This window comes from Prionailurus viverrinus, chromosome C2 (genome assembly GCF_022837055.1).
Source record: "Prionailurus viverrinus isolate Anna chromosome C2, UM_Priviv_1.0, whole genome shotgun sequence".
NCBI classification, from domain to species: Eukaryota; Metazoa; Chordata; class Mammalia; order Carnivora; family Felidae; genus Prionailurus; species Prionailurus viverrinus.
In genome coordinates this window covers 103,683,186-103,705,800 of record NC_062569.1, presented here as the reverse complement: position 1 = coordinate 103,705,800, position 22,615 = coordinate 103,683,186, and the positions used below count along the sequence as shown (strand labels likewise).

The following is a 22,615-nucleotide window of genomic DNA, read 5'->3' as shown; positions in this document are numbered from 1 at the left end:
ACAAAAAAATAACAACTCAACCAATCTCACAAAGGGGGAGAAAAAAAATAAGGCAGAACAAAATTAAACCCAAGCACAAGCAAATGGCAACAAATTAAACAAACAAACCTAACCACAAACAAATGACAACCAAAGAAGTAAATATAAAACATAAAATGAGAAGGCAGAGTAAGTCCAGCTATAGCAGATGTCCTAATAAGTGTAAACTAGATAAATTTCCTATTAAAAGATAGAAGCACTCAGAGTGAATGATAACAAATCTAGTTACATGCCATTTATAAGAGACAAATTGAAAATTAAATAACACTGCTGAGAATAAAGCAGTGAAAAACTATGTGGTAAGAAAAGTTAACCAAAATAAAGCAAACATAGGTTAATGTTAGACAAAAACAGAAACAAAGTTATTAGAAAGTATCACCGGAACACAGAGGGATATTTTACATTAATAAAGGTTCACTTAAACAAAATGTGTGTATGCCATAAATCTAATGACTCAGAAACATACATAGCAAAAATTAGAAGAAATACAAGAAACATAGACAAAACCATAGGCACTGTAAGATTCATACTGCTCTCAGAAATTGGGGGATCAAGCTGGGGGGCAGGGAGAGGGCGAGGCAGAATGGAAGATTTAAATAATTTAATTAAAAGCTTGATGTTACAAAATCTTCTTCAGAGAGTCACAATTTTTCCAATGTTTAAAACATTATTAGGCCACAAGAAATCTCAACAAATTTCAAAGAGCCGATATGATGCAAACTACATTCTCCAATCACTGTATAATAAAATTACAACAGTAATAAAAGGATATTTCACCCCCCCACACACACACACACACAAAATTTAGGTACTTGTAGATTTTTAAAATACTTTTTGAAAGTAATTCCTGAGCTAAAGAGGAAATCAAAATGGAATCTGTAAACTATTTAGAAATAAGCAATAATGAGAGTTCTACTTTTGAAACCTGTAGAATAGAGCCACGATGCATGGGTGGTGCTGGGAGGATGCATAAAAGCCTTAGTTGTTTAGATTAGAAAACGAGATTGAAAGTAAACAAATAAAAGATACACCTCAAGGAAGCAGGACAAGTAAAATAAAACAACGTTACAGAAAGTAGGAGAAAATAGAGAAATACAAAATAAATAAGAATCTGAAATTATTTTATTTTTAAAGACAGTTGAAACAACTAAGCCTCTCTGGCCAAGAAAAAGAGATGACATACCATGCAACAAAAGTAGTAAAAGTGGACACAACCACAAGGTTGGGGGAAACAGAAGTTTTATAGGAATATTTTATGTAAAATTCCTTATCAACAAATCTGAAAATCTAAATAAAATGAATGTTTTTATAAGACATTATAAGTGACAAATTTGATCCAAGAACTTAAAAATCTGAATGGATTAACAGTTATAGCACAATTCAAAAGTAATAAAAGTAGTAATAAAAACACAGTGATAAGACCACAGACATCATAAACTAGCTGGGTTTATTGTAGGAATGGAAGAATGGTAGTTGAATATCACAAACTTCCATAGTATACTACTTTAACAGATTAGAAGAGAAAAAGAAAACTAAATCATCTCAACAGATGTCAAAAAACCATTGACTGAAACTTAACACCAATTTTCCAATGTGAAAAATAAATAAAAATCACTCAATAAACTAGAAATAAAATGACTTACTAAGCTTGACAAAAGGCACTGATGAAAAGGAAAAATAACTAGAACAAATATCACACTTAATGATCAAAGATAAAAGAATTCCATTAAGACAAAAAAAAAATGAACTATTGGGACCTCATCAAGATAAAAAGCTTCCGCACAGTAAAAGAAACAATCAACAAAACTAAAAGGCGACCAACGGAATGGAGGAAGATATTTGAAAATGACAGATCAGATAAAGGGTTAATAAGCAAAATCATACTATAAGGAATTTATCAAACTCAACACCCAAAAAACAAATAATCCAGTGAAGAAATGGCCAGAAAACATGAACAGACATTTTTCCAAAGAAGTAATTCAGATGGCTAACAGACACACAAAAAGATGTTCAACATCGCGCATCATCAGGGAAATACAAATCAAAACCACAATGAGATACCACCTCACACCTGTCAGAATGGCTAAAATGAACGACTCAGGAAACAACAAATATTGGGAAGGATGTGGAAAAGGGGGAACACTTTCCACTGCTGGTGGGAATGCAAACTGGTGCAGCCACTCTGGAAAACAGCATGGTGGTTCCTCAAAAACTTAAAAATATAACTACAATCATACAATCTAACCACCAAAATTCTTAACTACTGTGGCATATATGATGATGTAAAATTACACTCAACTATATACAAGAAGACTGAAATAAGAACCAAAACATAAATATGTCAGTTCTCCCTCCATCAAGCTATAAATTCAATAGACTACTAATCAAAGTCCCAAGAGAATTTTTTATAATAAAACTTGAAAAGCTGACTTTGAAATTCATATGGAGGAGAACATGTGCAAGAACAATCATAACACTTTCAAAAAGGACAGTGAAAGAGTACTTGCCCTACCAAATATCAAAACACATTATAAAGGCTATAGCAATTAAAAAGTTCTAATGAAGCAAGAACAGAAAAAATATATGAAAAGAAATAGGTCATCTAGAAAGAGATCCACAAATGATGAGAATTTAGTTTATATTCATGATGCATTTCAAGTAAGTAGGAAAGGCTGAATGATTTTAAAAATGCTACATACATTAGAAAGTATTAATCCATCCTCCCCTCTGCACACACACTTCACATCATGTGCAAAAACAAATTCCAGATAGATTCAAAAGCTATAGAAATAAACCATAAGTATTTTTAAAATGATAAGAAGATATATTTGGTTAAGGAAAACCTATCTGAGGTTAGAAATGCAAAAGAAACTCATAAAGAAAAATACTGACAGATTTGACCCCAAAATATCAAAAATTTCTCTAAGACAAAGGACAGTACTAACAATGTTAAAAGTCAAGTGGGGAGAGAGAAGGAGTTGTGTGTGGTTATAAAAGGCAATTGGAAGGAACCTTGTACTGATACACTGGAGATTTGCACCAGATGGATTACATCAGTGTCGGCATCCTGGTTGTGATATTGTTCTACAGTTTAGCAAAATGCCAGCATAGGGGAAGCTGAGTTAAGGGCACACAGGCTTTCTCTATATTATTTCTTATAACTGCTTATGAGTTTACCTAAATACAAATTTTAATTAAAAAAAAGACAAGTGCCAGATTGAAGAAAAAATGTTCCTCGTATTTAACATCCAAAGTAATAATAACTAAATAAAAGTTCCTAAAAACCATTAAAACTACATAATAGAAATATACAAATATAAACAAAAGATACAAGCAAATCATGGAAGCAAAGTAAGCATCCAAAAAACATTAAAATATACCCCATACTGTCAATAATCAGGAGAAAACAAAGTTCAGAGAAATATTTAATCTACCTGGCAAAATTTTAAAAGTTAGTTTATACCAAATCTTGATGAAAATGGGGCCATTGATAAAATTCAGATCATTGGGTGGGTGCATAGATAGTTTAAGCTTTTTGCACAGCAATTTACCACTATCTATTTAAATTTAAAATTACTACCACTTAATCTGGCAATATTATCTCTGAGAATCAATACTAAAGAAATACTCATGCAAGTGCCCAAAAATATAAGTATAAAGATTAGCATTAGTTAAAATAGTGAAAAAGTGACGTCAATCTAAGTATGATGTATACCAATCTATAATATCATGCAAATATCGTTTTATACCAATGTACAGTTATTTATTACTTTACAGTCACTTTTTTAAAAGTTGCTTAAAAGTGAGGTATAGGAGTATCCAATAAAAGAAAAAAGGATTCCTTGGAAAAATGGCTTATTGTCACATTACTACAGCAGCAGAAGTATATTATGAGCCTAGAATATCTTATGATGCCAAAAAGTACAAAAATATTCAACACTGATGGTGATACATCAAAAGAACATAAGAGTCAGCCTGAATAGGCTCCCACTAGCCAAATCTAGGACAACTTTAGCCACAACGTTAATACTAATAGTGATAGATTATTACCCTTAAAAGGAATGCATGGGTCCCTACTGTGTGTAAAAAGAAGAGGGGCAGGATGAATGATAAAGTATGGTAGATTATCAACATCTAGGGAATCGGAGGGAAAGGTATACTACAATTCTTTGTAATATCTTTGCAACCCTGTTGGAAAGTCTAAATTATTTCAAAAGAAAAAGCTAAGAAGAAAAAAGTATGACTTCAATATAAACTGACAAGAACTGAAAAGTCTAGATGACACACTTCAATAAGCCCAAGTTGCAGAGTTATTTCTATAGTAGAAGAGAGATTGGAGGGGCAGGGGTAGAGAATGAGAAAGCACTGTTACACTGATTTAGGTATCTATGCACTTTTGAGAGGTTTTCAAGAAACTCATATTTATGTACCACTGGAGGCTCACCCCAACCTCTGCCCCAAAGATTACTGTTCCTGGACCAGGTGCTGGACCACCAGGTGGAAGAATGAGACACGGGAGAGAGTAAAGAAAACTAACACCTGGATCCAGGATTTTTTGGTGGCATATCTTATATGAAATTTCAAAACCTCAGTTCTGAAATTGTAATTCCATACTGGTGTCCACATAAAGAATTCTATGTCCTATGAATGAAATTTAAAACATCTAGATTAGGGAGTAATTCCATACCTGCCAAAGATAGACTCTCTGGATAAGGAATGCCGAAGGAGAATCCCAACCCTATGGATCTTGCACATTCCAGTTTACAGTAATCACCTGTGAGGCATTACAGGCACTGACATCTCAGAGCCATCTACCACCTGCCATCTTCCATTTGGTCAGTCCTACTGCATTTGGTCAATAGAGGTTCTCTGGCACCTGGGTGGCTCAGTGAGTTGAGTGTTCAACTCCTGATTTTGGCTCGGGTCATGAACTCACAGTTCGTAAGATCAAGCCCTGTGTTGATCTGTGCTGACAGCGTGGAGCCTGCTTGGGATTCTCTCTCTCCCTCTCTCTCTGCTCCTCCCCTACTTGCACAAGCTCTCTCTCTCTCTCTCTCTCTCTCTCTCTCTCTCAAAATAAATAGGGGCACCTGGGCGACTCAGTCGTTTAGGCGTCCGACTTTGGCTCAGGTCATGATCTCACGGTTCGTGAATTCAAGCCCCACATCGGGCTCTATGCTGACAGCTCGGAGCCTGGAGCCTGCCTCGGATTCTGTGTCTTGTTCTATCTCTGACCCTCCCCCACTTGTGCTCTGTCTCTCAAAAATAAATAAAAATGTAAAAAAAAATGTTTTTAATAAATAAATAAACATTTAATAGAGGACCTCTGGAAATCACTCTGATTTTAATCATCTGTGTGATTGTGGCTAAAGGTTACTAACAGCCACCAGTCGGAAGAAGAGAACAAATTGACTTGATTTTGTTTTGACTACCTCAAAGGGGGAAGAAAAAAAAAAACTTAGTGGGGAAAAATCTGCAAGAGTTTGAGATGCAGGACTTGGTCCAGAGTTCCCAAAATTACAACATAAAACATGAATTAACAAACAAACATTGTCTAGGCTGGCCCTAAAGAAACATCTTGTTTTCTGTTATTACTTCACTACTCTTTTCATTAATATTCAGTATTCTCAGCCCTTCCCCTGCCTCTTTGTTGCAAACTCTTAACTTCCTTTTGATTTCTTACAAAGCTATTTTTCATGTTGTCTTCTACCCTTTTAGGGCACTTTGCCTAAGTTTAACATGGCAGATTCTTTCCCTGCAGATATAACCTACTTTCTGTATATCGTTATGTATGGAACTCTGTGATTCCCTGGCACTCCCCACATGTCACATTCACAGATTCAAATTCTGATTTAATATATCACACATTAAATGCAAACTTCTGCCTCATCTGATTCTGAAATTCTGAGATGACTTTTCTGTCTACATATTCTCTTTTAATGTAAGTAAAAACAGGCTGTCTTTAGACTCATGTTGCCAAAGCACATGCCACTGCCCATGTGCTTGAATATCACTCCTAATTAAATTTTAATGAGATTACTGTCATCTTAAAACAGGGCCCTGCTAAAGGTTGGATATACTTCTGTAGAGCCTCAGTGCAAAGCCAATAAAGGGTATTGATTGCAAAGTTTAAGACGAATATCAAATAGGGCGCCTGGCTGGCTCAGTCGATTAAGTGTCTGATTTCAGCCTAGGTCATGATCTTGCCGTTCCCGAGTTCGAGCCTCCTGTCGGACTCTGTGCTGACAGCTCAGAGCCTGGAGCCTGTCTGAGATTCTGTGTTTTCCTCTCTCTCTGCCCCTCCTCCAACTGCACTCTGTCTCTGTCCCTCAAAAATAAATAAACATTAAAAAATTAAAAAAAAACCTGATATCAAATACTCACAAGAACTATATGAAAGTTCAGACACTTTGACTCAGTAGTTCCATTCCTGGGAGTTTGTCTTAAAAAAACAATTCAAAAGAATAAAAAAAAAAATCCATCTGCATGAAAATGTTTACCTCAATATTATCCATAAATAATGTGAAACACTGGGACCAATGTTACTATCCAAAAATACAGAAATTGTTATGTAAATTATGATGAATCAATTTAATGGACTATTGTAAAACCACTTATCAAGAAATTATTATGAGACTTACCCAGACTACATAATAACGTAAGTTGAGAAGCAAATCATAAATGAAAAAGAAAAATGAGAAATTACACTTAAAAACACTAGAATTGAATAAAAATTATGATATACAAATTATTTTCTTTACAATTTTTTAAAATATCATTTCACTTTTGGGCAGCCTGGGTGGCTCAGTTGGGTAAGCCTCCAACTTTGGCTCAGCTCACGATCTCACAATTCACGAATTCGAGCCTCACATCGGGCTCTCTGCTGACAGCTCAGAGCCCAGAGCCTGTTATAGATTCTGTGTCTCCTCTCTGTGTCTCCCCTGCTCATTCTCTGTCTCTCTCTCTCTCAAAAATAAATAAACATTAAAAAGAAGGAAAGAAAGAAGGAAAGAAACAAAGAAAGAAAGAGAAAAGGAAGGAAGGAAGGAAGGAAGGAAGGAAGGAAGGAAGGAAGGAAGGAAGGAAAGACACCCAAGGCACCTGGGTAGCTCAGTCGGGTAAGCCCCCAACTTTGGCTCAGGTCACAATCTCACAATTCGTGAATTTGAGCTCCACATTGGGCTCTCTGCTGTCATCACACAGTCTGCTCTGGATCCTCTGTCTTCCCTCTCTATCGGCCCCTCCTTCCCTCGTGTGTGTGTGTGTGTGTGTGTGTGTGTGTGTATTATATATTATATATATTTTTACAATAAACAAAATTGGAATAAAAAATAGTATCAGAAAAACCTCTTCTCCGAGACCAAAAAAAAAAAAGCCTGAAAGCTTGAATTTTCCTATTTCTATGTAGAAAATTAAATTATTTTCAGAATCAGCAGGACCATACCATCTAAGACCAAAGGTGGAAATTGCATAGTTCCAAGGTTTGAGACTTGTTTTGAACAGAGGAAGAATCATGCTCAGTGGTTTAAGGGGACACAATAACCACAAGAAAAATGGCAAAGGAGTTATTATATTACAAACCACCTGTTCTGAAAACCAAGATTATGTAAACTGCACTTGTTTAGAAGTTCAAATAACAGAAGTCGTAAGTGCAAGAAGAGTCAGAAAAAGATCCATCTTTGACCAGAGTATTCTTTCAGCCACAAGAGTCCATGTTTTCCTAGTCCCTTAGTAAAGAGGATCTGGGTTAATGGTTAATGTCAGAGCCCACTGGCTTTTCAGAGGGGAAACCTATACATAATTACCCCCCCCCCCGGAGGTGATACTGCTGTCCCTCCTTGGCACTATCATGAAACTCATATCAGAAACCATGAAATAGAGAGCGCCCCTGGTACAGAAATGACATCTCCTCTTTACAACAACCCAGCCTCATCAAAATGCCCCCACCTATCTTTAAAAAGCTTTTCTTGTGATTAAACTACGAAAAATGTTGAAAAACCAACCAAACAAACAAATCCAATGTGGTCAATGTTCCTAAATTAAACTGTACGTACCCTGGGTCTGACACATTTTCATTTTGTGATTAATTGCTTAAATGACTTAAGAAGCTTCTGACTTCATTAAACCATCTGGAAACAGTAAGAACTTTTTCCCAAAGAATTAGCTGTCAAATTATTCCTCTAATAATTTTATTTGTTTCCTGACGCTAGTGTCGAAATGCCAAGGCACTCTGACAGATAACTGCTTGAAAATTTAGTCCCAAAGCTTTTAAGTAGCATGAGATATTGGTTCTGGAAGCAGCTGTTAAGCAGAAAGGTAGGGTCAGCAGGAAAGGGGGAGATGGTAATGGACGTGCCAGTAACAGTTCTGGGCCTCCTTTCTGATCTTGGCGTATTAATACTGCCAAAAGGGTTCCCAGCATTTGTATAACAATAAAGAAGCCGAATTTTTTTTTCCAAGACAAAAACCCTTCATTTCTGTGTAAATTAAGAATTACACATTTTAGAATGAAATAAGAAAAATATAAAACATAAAAAAAACTTTAAGTAGAAAAGATCATCTAAAAGCATTATCAAACACTAAATTTTCTAACTGGGGAAGGGGTTTTCAAATTTCACCTCAAAGACAAAACAAAAATAGGTTCTTTATTAAGTTTATGTATTTCCTTGGGTCTCAATATCTTAGTCTAAAATTGCACTGCCCAATATGGTAGCTATTGGCCATGCTAGAAAACTGCTCCAAATTGATACATGCTATGTGTACAAAACACACACTAGATTTCAAGGATTTAGCAGGAAAAAAAGTATAAAATGTCTCATTAATATTTTTCATATTAAAATTATAATTTATATATACCAGATTAAATAAAACATTATTAAAATTAATTTGACCTCTTTCTTTTTACCTTTCCTAACGTGGCTACTAGAAAATTTAAGATTTCATATATGCTTCATATTTGCTGCTCTCATTATATTTGCACCAAACATCACTATTTAAAATGAATCAGATTGAATTTAACTCTTTCAAAATCCCTTGTAACTCTAGAGTTCTGACACTAAGAAACTGCATGTTCAAGCTGATAAGTTTCAAATACAAAGTTACTTTGGAGAAACTTAGGTTTGGTCACTGTTGCATTATTTCTCCACAATTTTCATTCATGCTCCCCAATCCTTCCTTATTCTGTTTCATATAGATTCCTAATAGCCAAGGAAAATGAATGTGTCAATTTATTTACTTACAAACTGCAAGCGTGAAGTTCATAAGGCCATTATTAATTATCGGTTGGTTATATTTCTTTTTGCTCCACACCATACTGATGCCCATTTTTCATGATATGTAACGAATAATGAACTCTGTTTTCTTCAGTTTTAATATTCATAAAATAAGAGTTTCAGAATTAGAGAAGCTTAAAGGTGTTATTCCAGTGGTTCCAAAATGTGCTGCCACCTCGAAATCACCTGGGCAACATGTGAAAAATATTGACTCCTATGCCTGATATCTGGAGATTCTGACTCAGCAACGTCTGGGATAAGACAAGATCCTATACTTAAGAAGCTGTCTGGGTCACTCAGAGGGTGAGCCAGGTTTGGGAATCAATGGTCCAGCCTAACTCTCTTCATCTGTAACTGGGGTAAAATGAGTTATCTCAGTGCTAAGGCCCAGTGGCCTCAGACATAGGACCAGGATACTGCCATTATTGAGAGACATTCTGTCAAACACACATACTACTCACTCCTCAAGAGCCCCAGCCATCAGCATATCTTCCTTGTCAGTCTTAACATCCAACTCTGGCTCTCCGCTAAGCAAAAGCTTCAAGTTATAAATAACCAGCAAAGTACCTAGTAGAAAAAAGGATATTTGCCTTGTCAGTATTGTAACAACACCAAATATGAGTCATAGTGCTATTATCTCATCTATGGAATTAAGCCTACTCTAGACCAAATTTCCTTCAATACTTCAGTAAATAATACTGAATATTTGCTTGGATAAGTTCCAAGATGTACGTCTTACAGCACATTCCACTTTCTTCCACAGTGTTGAGTTTCTACGGGCAAGTGTTTATTCCTATTCAATTCATTGTAAGTCTCTCAACGTGGATTCTTAAACTTTGGCACTTTTTTCATAATTTGCATTATGAAAATAGTTGGAGGAGTCTGAGCTAAATTTGTATTATAGGTAAATCTCTCGTTGGTGGAACTGAAACCATTGCACATAAAAACAAAGATGAGGGGGCGCCTGGGTGGCGCAGTCGGTTGAGCGTCCGACTTCAGCCAGGTCACGATCTCGCCGTCCGTGAGTTCGAGCCCCGCGTCAGGCTCTGGGCTGATGGCTCGGAGCCTGGAGCCTGTTTCCGATTCTGTGTCTCCCTCTCTCTCTGCCCCTCCCCCGTTCATGCTCTGTCTCTCTCTGTCCCAAAAATAAATAAAAAAAAAAAAAAACGTTGAAAAAAAAAACAAAGATGAGTTTTAAAAATTTGTACAAATATGAAGAATTGCTTTTAGACGCTATAATAGGCATTGGCAAACTTTTTCTGCAAAGGGCCAGATAATAAACATTTCAGGCTTTGCAGGCTGTACGGTCTCTGTGACAACTACTCACAATTCAAGTCCACCACTGCGGCATGAAAACTGCCACAGAGAATACATAAATGAATGAATTTAGCTGTGCTCCAATAAAACTTTATTTATAAAAACACATATGGGGCTGGATTTGACCTGCAGGCCACAGTTTTCTGACCCCTGCTCTAAAGCATAGTTAACAAAAAAAATCCCAATTCTTTACAAAGTTGATTGTGATATAAAGACAAACAAGACTGTCAGAGAAATTAAAAAAAACAGCCAATTACACTTTTCCTGGTAGTACTAAGACACAAGAGAGAACAAACAGCATGGTGATGAAAATTGCCTGTGTCTAAATCCTGGATCAATCATTTATTTACCAATGCAATGACCTCAGATAAATTTCCTAACCTCTTTGAATCTAATTTTTCCAATCTACACAATGGAGTTCATGAGGCACCTAAAGCATAGAGTTGTTTTGAGAATTAAATGCATTAATATTTATAAGGTGTTTAGAAAAATATTCAAGAAATAGTATACCTTTCATTAGTATTTACGTGAATATTTCAAAATTAAAAGTTGACCAACACTGGGTTCTATTCCTGAAACTAATACTACAAGGTATGCTAATGAACTTGAAGTTAAATAATTTTTTTAAAGTCAACCAACAAATCACATTAGCTCCCCTTAAAATGTATCACGTATACATTAATAACATTAATATTTATTAAGTTGCCACTAGTTTTCCTCTAGACAAAAGGGAGAGAGTGACAAAAAATACCATTTTTAAACAAAATGCCACAAATTCGGGAAGAAATTTTGAGGGCAATACAAGCCAACTCAGAAACAAATCTCTCAGAATTTCACTATATACATTACATAAATCAAGGAGTTGCAGAAAGGAAAATGCACACAGCTTTCTCTAGAGTAGATTCTTCTTGTTTCTAGATAGTAAAGGTAGAAGTTTGGAGAATGAGTGGCACTGGAAAATGTTAGTAGACACATAAATACAGAAATACAGAAAGCTCTGTTCATCTGGAACATGAAGCTTTTACTAACTCTCTGCCACAGAAACCTAGACTCATTGGTTTCTAAGCTGCTAACTCTCTTACAAAACTCTCCTCTAACCTTAGACGCTGCGGTAAGCATCTCCTAACTCTGCTATCTGGTGCAGGGACTATGTATTCCCTGTGGTCACACACTATGTCATCCTCTTCACATCCAGAGTTCCCCAAGCTCAGGCAAGTACAAATCTTTCTCCCAGCATCAGGCATTTAGAGCTATTCATGTCTGGATTCACTTAAGACAAAATTCATATGGATAAAATGAATGACTGTGCCCATGAGAGATCCTGCATGGTATTATAAATAGAAAAAATACAAAAGTACATGTAAAGTATCTTTCAAAAGGCAGTAAAAGCAAATACTTCTATCAAGATTTCAGAATTTTGGTGATCTTACCACATTTCCCGTAGATCATATCAAACTGCTGCATCAATTCAGCTTCATTTCTAAATGGAGAGTACTTAAAAATTATAGACAACTCTGTTGAGAATTTTTGAGGATCATCTGTAACAGATTCTCTGGTTCTTGTTAACCATGAAGGTATTGGAACCACAACCTGTAAAAAACACACACATCAGTTTACTATGAAATACACAAATACAAACCATCATTCTTCCGTCTGTTCCTAATTCAGTCCATTCCTCATCTAGCCAAATTGGAAAACATGAAATTGAAAGTTTATTTCCCCCTTGTATTCTAGTTTTATAAAGAAGAGACACATAACAATTATGTACACTCAGAGTTGTGTTCTAAAATGCTCCATTGTAGAATGTGGGGACAGATGGAGTCTGCTTCGGCCCACTAATGAAATATGGGTAGGGTGGCAGAGGGAACAACGGTACTGACACTTCAGAAGTTGAAAAGTACATGACAGCATATCCAGGAAAGCCGATCGGAGGCCCATGCCAGAAGAGAAAAACAGCCTGTTTACAATTCAGAACACCGTAAAAGGCTCAGAGACTGATGGCATGAGTTAACTGTGGAGGTGAGATACAGAGGGAAGAGCCAGAAGTAGCATCCCGATCCCCATCTGCCACTAGCTCTCCCAATTCCACAGAGACTGGATGCTTATTCTCTAGAAAGAGTAGAACAAGCTATTTCTGGATTAGAGGATATGTCAGGCACAATGATCAGGGGGACCTTACTGAGATCAGAGGGGTCGAAGTACACATACTGAGTGCTGAGAACCCAGGCCTCCTCTCTCATTTGGGTCCCCCAAAGATGTCAGGTAGGCCTTCAGGCAGAAGACTGTAGGAGTTTTCCTGGAGAAATCGGACTAGCCCAGAAGGAAAAACATCTAGAAAATTACATTGAGGGTTTCGCAATCATACAGCTCAGCTAGACCACTCTCACAGAGCTTTCAATCCACATTTTATTGGACTACTCTTTAAAGTAGTACTCCAATATGGAGTACTACTCCAATATGATAAATACAGACCAAATAAGCACAAATAAAGCAACTCAGTGGAAACAAAAACTGTATGAGGAAGATGAACATTTCAGAGGAAAAAATAAATAAATCATTGTTAATATCTTCACAATGCTAAAAGGAAAAATACTGTATCCATGAAGCAAAACTATAGATCTTTAAAAAGGAATATTAAGAGAATTTAAAACATTTGTTGGTAATGAAGAATATGATTACAGAAAAAAATTTCTATGACAAGGTTAGAAGATAAATGTTAGGAAATCTCCCAGGAAACAAAACAAAAATATAAACAACAGAAAACAGGAGAGAAAAGATAAGAAAATTAAAGAACCAGTTCAGATGCAACAGAAGTTGCAGAAGGAGAGGAAAGGGAATACGAATGGAAGAAAAATCATTAACTTTACAGAAAAATATCCCCAAATTGAACAACACGTGTTTCTTTTTTTTTTTTTTTTAATTTTTTTTTCAACGTTTATTTATTTTTGGGACAGAGAGAGACAGAGCATGAACGGGGGAGGGGCAGAGAGAGAGGGAGACACAGAATCGGAAACAGGCTCCAGGCTCTAAGCCATCAGCCCAGAGCCCGACGCGGGGCTCGAACTCACAGACCGTGAGATCGTGACCTGGCTGAAGTCGGACGCTTAACCGACTGCGCCACCCAGGCGCCCCGAACAACACGTGTTTCTAGATTGAAAATGCCCAACAAGCAACCAGCACAATGGATGCAAATAGACTGGCCCAAAAAGCAAAATACTTAAATCAGAACATTGGAGACAAACAAGATTCTACTGACTTCAAAATGTACAAGGGGAGATAAGAGTCAGAAACAAGATTCAGAAATTTAAATGGCTTCGGACTTCTCAATAATAACGCTGGAAATAAGATATTGGAGCAAGGCTTTCAAATTCCTGAGGGAAAATTCACTCCAACCTACAAATAACACCAAGCCAAATTACCACTGAATGTTCAGATAGAATAAAAATATTTTCATGCATGTAAGGTCTCAAAATACTTGACCTTTCATGTACCCTTGTTAAGAAAACTCATGGAGGGCACCTGGGTGGCTCGTTGGTTAAGTGTCAGACTTCGGCTCAGGTCATGATCTCACAGTCTGTGGGTTCAAGTTCCATGTCGGGCTCTGTGCTGACAGCTCAGAGCCTGGAGCCTGCTTCAGATCCTGTGTCTTCCTCTCTCTCTGCCCCTACCCCGCACGCTCTCTCTCTCTCAAAAATAAATAAATAGAAAAAAAAAAAGAAAAGAAAACTCATGCAGGATATGGTCTCAAGGACAGATGATGGGAGCAAGCAGAGCACCAGCTGTGGAGAGCAGGAGTGAGGGGGAGTGCATCAGAAGACTCCAGAACAGAGTCTTCAGTAGGTGGGACTAAGAAGAGTACAGGAGACTGGGGTTAAGATAGCGATAAAGACAGAAAACCAAGAGAATATTCAGTGACAGTGTTAAGAACATAGAACATTAAGCAGACAATTATTAATTCCAGGAAAAATGAAAAATCATGCAGGTAAAGGAAAAAATAGTTCATGACATGGTTATAGTTGTGAAAAGTGGTTCTGGTCTTAAAACGTAAATATCAAACATTAGCATAAGTAAAATTACAATGGAGCTACGTTGAGGGTGGAGAATTGGGATGGTATGTATGTGTGATATAAACAGAGGAAAAAATATATATAAATCCTTTTGTAATGAGCAGTTAATAGATAATACCTACATCAAACCAAGAAGTAGTAATACAAGTAATACAAGTAGTAATACAAGTAATACAAGTAATACAAGTAGTAATACAAGTAATACAAGTACAAGTAATACAAGTAATACAAATACAATATGAGTAATACAAGTAATACAAGTATCTCTTATATAGAGATATTAAGGAAAATATTGAAAAACTCTGCTCATACTCTTGAAAGAGACAGCCTCTGTAGTATTGGAAACGGGAAAGGGTTGCTGGTTTTAGTTTTTAAAAAAAGGAAATGGGCCATCTTAGGAAAGCTGTAACCTCAGCTTTGGTCAATTTTCCATGCCTTTACATACATCAAGTACAACATAAATGCTTAAAGCATTGCTTTTCCTCATTACCAGTCTCTCACTCAACTACTCCCTATTGCCTATAGACTGTTCCTTATCCAGCCCCACTCCACCACTGCCAGTGGGCATGCCATGCTCCTCATATCTCCACACTGCCCTTCAAAACCCCAGTACTCATCTCCAGGTCTGAGAGTTGCTCCCATTTCTCTCCACGTATCAGCCCTTCCAGCTGCAAGTGGAAGTCTCTCCACAAAACCCTCACCGACCAATCAAGGCTCTCTATCTATACCATTGTTTCTAACAATTTTGTTAATGGCAGAAATGCATACTCACTGAACAGCTTTCTTTTTTTTTTTTTAACTTTTTTTAATTTTTTTATTTTTGAGACAGAGAGAGACAGAGCATGAACGGGGGAGGGTCAGAGAGAGGGAGACACAGAATCTGAAACAGGCTCCGGGCTCTGAGCTGTCAGCACAGAGCCTGACGCGGGGCTTGAACTCACGGACCACGAGATCATGACCTGAGCTGAAGTCGGCTGCCTAACCGACTGAGCCACCCAGGCGCCCCCAGCTTTCTTTTTAAACATTCTCATTGTGTCATGTATCCAATTCACATGTGTCTGCCTACATTTTGTGACAAGGCTATCTTATTTTGTGATCACTTTGATGATCAGATGATCTTCTGCTGGTGTCCTACCTTCCACAGGGAAGGTATCTGTGCCAGGCAGTTCCTTAACCTGTATTTGCTGTATGGAATTACAACTGACATTCTGAACAGTAAAACCCAGACATTGCAAATTAATAAGGCATATCTAGGTCATCAAATGGAGTTGAAATTATAGTCACTAGGGTTACAGTTTTAAGTCTATTTTTCACCCAATTTCTTTAGATTTTGTATTCCAAGTCTTTTAATCCAATACTCATTTTAAAATGATCATTTATGGCACAAGTGGTGGAAATGTTTTGCAGGCTCCCAAAATCTCATTGTGCCAAAAGGAGCCTCTTACTCTGGGAGATTCAGGTACATGGATAATGAAAATTAAGTTCTGAAAACTGCCTAGGAGTTAAAAACCCACTCAAGAAAAGTCCATAGGACAGGCTTCCGATGACCCCAGATTGTTGAGCCACCCTCTATCCATTTCCCAAATACGTTCCTAACTTCTAAATCATAATCAGAAAAGAACCATTGTAGCCTTCACCTCCTGAGATGGCAAATGAAAACAACACCGTTACCGTGGGAACCAAAAGAAAATCTAAATTCTTACCTCACTAAGACCTTCTCTTTCACAAAATGTCTGAGAAAAAAACACACAGGTCATCGTTTCTTCCTTCTTTGTAAAAAGAATGAAGTCTTTTCCAATCCTCATGGATCCACTATATAAAAAAATCAAGAATATACTGGTTTACATCTCATATACGAAAAAGAAGAAATAGGTGGGCATGAAACTATGCAGTGTAATGAATTGTTCTTTCATAGAAGTAACTCCACTGTTTTGTTGACCCATCACCAAATGGGAACAAATGCTTTTTTCTCAAAGTAGAGCAGATGCATTTGAACTAATCTAGCCCTACACCGTTGCTTGAAACATGACTGCTAGAAATAAGGTACTGTTCAGGACTCAAGAAAAGAAGAATCATCTGTCCCTGGCAGGTGCCACACAGGTGGCATATTTTCTTGTCCTCATATTCTCTTGTCCTCATCTTGCATTGAGACTGGTTAATAAAATAAGCTGTGGACACATATTCACCTACACTAACACATGCTCTGAGAACAAAAGAACACAGAAATTAAGTGAAACTCTGAAGTACAGAGCTGGTCCTTCAATAATACCTAAAAGACGATTCATCACCTATCTGAGAATTAAATTTAAAAATGTTGTAGGGGTGCCTGGGTGGCTCAGTCATTAAGGGTCTAAGCCTTGATCTCGGCTCAGGTCATGATCTCATGGTTTGTAAGTTCGAGCCTGCATCAGGCTCTGTGCTGACAGCATGAAGCCTGCCTGAGATTCTGTCTCTCCCTCTCTCTGCTACCCCCTTCTCTCAAAATAAATAAATAAACTTTAAAAATAAAAATCTTGTAAAGATCCAAGTCAGTTATAGGTATGGAAATCCCAAAACAAAGTAGGATTCTCAAGTTTATATATGTATTTTTTAATTTTTATTTATATATAACATTTATATAAATATGAAATATAAATATATATATATGTATACACACACATACATACATATATATTTTTTAAAGTTTGTTCCCGATATCAATAATACATGCCCTAAAGGAAAACAATTTCTGGGGCACCTGGGTGGTTCAGTCAGTTAAATGTCCAACTTTGGCTCAGGTCATGATCTCATGGTTCATGAGTTCTAGCCCCGCATTGGGATCTCTGCTCTCAGCACAGAGCCTGCTTTGGATCCTCTGTCTCCCTCTCTCTACCGCTCCCTGCCTTGCTGTTTCTCTTTCTCTCTCTCTCTCTCTCTCTCTCCCTCTCTCTCAAAAATAAATAAATAATTTTTTTTTTGAAAAATGAAAACAATTTCTCACCTTTTAAGACCATTACCATATTGTCCAATAAACTTCAAGGTTGATGACCGTTTCTTAGATGTTCCAAAGTAAATGATATCTGAAGCCTCCTCTGTAATTGAGAAAGACATTTAAGTGGTTAGGAATTATGAATCATTGACACTGGCCAGAGGTCCAGTTGTCAGGATGTCACACATATCTCAAGACATTAGAACAAATCCACATCTCTTGGGTCAGTCCAGAGACAAGGATCCTTGTCAGGCTCCATGATCCCTGCCCAGGATCTCAAGTGCAATATGTTGATGGTCAGACAGACCTAGCCATATGACTTTGGGTACACAGAGCTTAAACTCTTAGTCTTAACTTCCTCGTCTCTAAAAGGGAACTGTTAATACCTATGTTAGAGTTGTTGATGAAGATAAATATATTAAATGAGATTATCTACATGTGAAACCCTGATACAATGCACACTACCTGTTAAGTGCGAATAAAAGTGTTATAATTATTTGTACCACTACTAATTTTCCACGAATTTGACTCTTACCTGGCCCCAGGTAAGACTAAGAAGGGCAGAATGGCTTCTGGTCTGATACTACCTGAGGAAAAAGGGCTACTTGTTTCAGACTCTCATAGTTATTCTCCAGATCTCTCCAGGGCATTCTGGAATTCTAGAGAAGAATCCTCTGAACTTCAAGGAGTTTATATAACCTGCTCAAGGTTAAACAGCTGATAAATGTTACTGTAAGGGTAATAGTACAGAGTTACCAGAGACTATATTCTGTGGTTTTCAAAGCACACTTCACAGACTCCCATGTATGGTGGGGCCAGAGTTCTGGGCACAGGTATAGAACAATGACATGACCCCTGTCCACAATAACTTTATGTCATGGCAGGAGAAACAGATTAAAAGAAGCAAATAAATAAGACCATTTATGAGAGTATTAGGTAAAGAAAATAAAACCAGGTTAATGTGATAGAGAATTAAAAGGAATGTGGCCCTCAGAAGGAATGATCAGGGAAGGCCTCTTTCCTAAGGTGACATCTGAGATGAGATTCAAGTGAAGAGCCAGCAGGTGTAGTTGGAATGCTATAAACAAGGGAGACAGAGACGTGAGAATTGATCAAAGAGGTAGACAAAGGTCAAATAATTCAAGAAACCAGAAGCCTTATTGGGGAGTATAAATTTTACCCCAAAGTAACGAAAAAGCACTATGGGTTTTAAGCAAGGGAATTATATGATGTGATTTATATTAAAAGATAACAAATACCCTCAGGATTGCTATGTGAGGAATGGACTTAATGGGGCAGGACCAGAAGTGAAGGGGTGGAAGCTACTGCAGTTACTTCCATGGATCAAGGTTGATCCAGATCAGTTTGGGCCACAGAGTCTATTTTCAGTCATCAGATAAATTCTTCCTTCTAACTTACTATTTGATTTCCAATCAATGTTAACAAAGAATTGGTCTCTCAACACTAGTGGGCTTTTAAAAATACTACTGCATACGTCAACTGAAGTTTGAGTTCCTTCTAAAAATCTGAGTATTTGCCACTTCCCTGTGTTTTGATCATTTTGCTCACAGCCATATATAAAAGGAGCTGCTTCTTTTTTTTTTAATGAAGGGCCTTATATAATAGGGAAAGTAGGATAAAATACACAAAGAGGGAAAGGTTAGGACCTGACTGAGGTCCCTGGGTGGGGAAAAACACACATTTTGGAACAATGCTGGGAGTGTCTGACCACAGCAAACCCTCTCAGGAGTAAGGTCCCTCTCAAGAATGTAATAAACACCACCTACTCCCCCTTGGTTTTCTCAGGAATTTGACAAAAGATCTGACTAAAAATAAGTAGATCATAAACTATGACGCACAAGGAACGGTTTGGCCACAGACCAGCCCTCATACAATGGAAATGAGCCAATCAGTAATGGACAACCAGCACCTAGAGTTATCAGTAGGTAGGACTTGAGAAGGAACAAGGGGGAAGGGAAGAGGGGAGGTGACTAGAACCTTATAAAATAAAGACCGTTGCCTATTGTCGTGGGTATTCACTGTCAAATGTCCCCTCTCTGTAAACAGAGCTTTCCTACTATTCTTACTTTCTGATCTTATGCCTCCTGCTCATTTTGTATCTACCTTTCATTCTTTGAAGCAGTGAGACAACAAACCCTGGGTATTGAAGTAAAAAAAAAAATCCTGTAACTCTTAGACTAGATCATATATTGTTATTTAAGAACTCAGGTAAATGAACGTAACAGTCAGCCTAGAAGCGAAAAGCAAAACTGTTTTTTCATTATGATTTTCTCACAAAATCTTTCTCTTATTTAAACACTAAGGAAACAACAATACTTTTAATCAAAATCACCTGGAAAAATCAAAGTTATCCAAAGTCAGAACAAGAACTGAGTGAGATATTTGAGCATTTTCTGAACTTGCTAATAATCTTTGACTATTCGTGCCAAGGGAGAACTTCAGAGACTAACAAGAAAACAACTTTTTTTTTTTTTTTATGTTTATTTATGTTTGAGAGGGAGAGATGGAGCGGGAGCAGGGAAGGAGCAGAGAGAGAGGGAGACGCAGAATCCAAAGCAGGCTCCAGGCTCTGAGAGCCCAATGTGAGGCTCGAACTCCCGGACTGCAAGATAGTGACCTGAGCCAAAGTCAGACACTTAAGCGACTGAGCCACCCAGATGCCCCAAGAAAATAACTTTGTATTCTCAGTTTCCTACTAGCAGCACTGATACATATCCTCTTCTCTGGTGTAGAACTGACCAGAACTGTTCCGTAGTGTTTGAACTCCCTATTTTTTTTAACCTAGTGGTCAAAAACCCTGCCTTATGGGACATGGAAAAGTGTTAAACAAGAAATCCCAGACAAGCTATCCCAAATGACTTAAAGCCCTTATCAGAGGGTATCAATTCCACAGCAAACGGGTATTGTGTACCTACTATGTGTTGCATTTTGAATGCCTCAAAGATACAAAAGAAAAAAATCATGCAATGAATTATAAATGTATTCATTATGATAAGAATAGACTGAAGCTATTAAACCCTTGAACTGCAGGCAAAAAACAAACCACGAAAAACAAGGGGAGGTAACCTCCACCTCAAGGTTAAGCAGAAAATTGAAAACAGCCTAAAGGCATTGGAAACTGCCTCAGGACTCTTGCAAGAACTACCTGAAAGGCAGGCTAAAACAATCTCAGAACCCATCCAGTTACCCTTTCTTTTCCATTTGTTCCTAGAATTTTTTTTTTCTAAGTAATCGGTATCTTCTCTTTTTTATTTTTCTTGCAATATTTATCCACATTCACTTTTTGTCTTGGTTTAGATGATTACATTGATTACAATTTACTCTGTCAGCTGTAATAATTAAATCTAAAAAGTCCAACAATAGGGGCGCCTGGGTGGCTCATTCGGTTAAGCATCTGACTTCCGCTCAGTCATGATCTCACGGTTCGTGGGTTCAAGCCTCGAGTAGGGCTCTGTGCTGACAGCTTGGAGCCTGGAGCCTGCTTCAGATTCTGTATCTCTCTCTCTTTCTGTTCTACCCCTGCTTGTGTTCTGTCTCTCTCTCTCTCTCTCTCTCTCTCTCTCAAAAATAAAGATTAAAATTGTTAGATAAATAAATACATAAATGAAATAAAAAGTTCAACAATATGTTAAGTCTGAGATTTATTTTCCTAATAGCGCCATACCTGTTTTTGCATAGATAGCTCAATTTATTTTTATTTATTTTATGGGCTTTCAGATGGTTTCCTCTAACAGCCAGTTAGGTATCTAGATAATTAACTTACCAGGGCTCATACCACATCCATCATCCAGGAAGCACAACATGAATCCACCCTGCAGTTTTTCATTATCCACTGTAAGAGAAAGCAGTTATTACTAATAAATATTGGCCTTAATTTGTTCATAAGAAAGTCATGCTGCTTACATAATTGTTTGTCCTCCTCAAATGCAGCCACTGGGTGACAGAGTTATGGCACAATAGTGGCACTCAGAAAGGTGTCTTGGCTAGAGTTTCACAAGAAACTGCAGGGGAAAATAATCATGCAACAAAAAGGCTTTAAACTAACATAAAACACCTACACATTAATAAATTATGTATACAGCATGGCGTGCCCTGCTTTGGAATCTGGCCCTTTAAACTTCAGACATTTCCTCCCTGCGGGAGGGAATAAAAGTAGATGGTGATGTGACCCCAGGATCCCTCTATCAAACTGATCAACCTTTTTGCCCTTCCACCAAAGCACTAATTCTAAAGTCAATCTAGGCCATTTTTATTAAATTCCTCAGGCTCTCTTCTAAGTAGTTAATTCCCATAAGAACCATTTGTGTGTGCTTCTTAGTGGCAGCAAATATTTGCCTCTTGAAAATGCATTTGATTTTTGAAAATAGCTAAATTATTTGGAATCAATTTTGATGATTAAGAGATATCATTAAGATAACAAAATAATCTCCCTTAAAAAATATAAAGGTAACTAAAACTAATGAGACTAATTTTTTTAATTTTTTTTTTTTTTTTAATTTTTTTTTCAACGTTTATTTATTTTTGGGACAGAGGGGAGACAGAGCATGAACGGGGGAGGGGCAGAGAGAGAGGGAGACACAGAATCAGAAACAGGCTCCAGGCTCTGAGCCATCAGCCCAGAGCCTGACGCGGGGCTCGAACTCACGGACCGCGAGATCGTGACCTGAGCTGAAGTCGGACGCTTAACCGACTGCGCCACCCAGGCGCCCCCCTCTCTGTCCCTTTCTATACACAGTCCCACTCTCATTTAACTTTTTGCTATAAATTATATTACTTAGCTTCATGTGTTAAAGTAATATTTTATACTGATATTTATTGATATATCTGTTTTATTTTTATTTTATTTTTATTTTTATTTTTGGGACAAAGAGAGACAGAGCATGAACGGGGGAGGGGCAGAGAGAGAGGGAGACACAGAATCGGAAACAGGC

The 22,615-nt window shown here is 37.4% G+C and overlaps 1 protein-coding gene across 4 annotated transcripts in view; it reads right to left on the bottom strand.

Annotated features, from left to right (window-relative positions):
• Window positions 1-22,615, bottom strand: part of MORC1 (MORC family CW-type zinc finger 1) — a 165,156-nt gene that overhangs the window by 129,918 nt on the left and 12,623 nt on the right. For 3 of the 4 annotated variants that reach the window (XM_047875488.1, XM_047875489.1, XM_047875487.1), the window contains exons 4-8: window positions 21,448-21,516; window positions 17,676-17,766; window positions 16,399-16,507; window positions 12,059-12,218; window positions 9,773-9,878 (exon numbers count right to left, since the gene is read on the bottom strand). In XM_047875488.1, the coding sequence (XP_047731444.1) occupies window positions 9,773-9,878; window positions 12,059-12,218; window positions 16,399-16,507; window positions 17,676-17,766; window positions 21,448-21,516 (535 nt within the window). Of the gene's footprint in view, window positions 1-9,772; window positions 9,879-12,058; window positions 12,219-16,398; window positions 16,508-17,675; window positions 17,767-18,198; window positions 18,278-21,447; window positions 21,517-22,615 lie in introns of those variants that run through there. The other variant, XM_047875490.1, reaches the window with a different exon arrangement.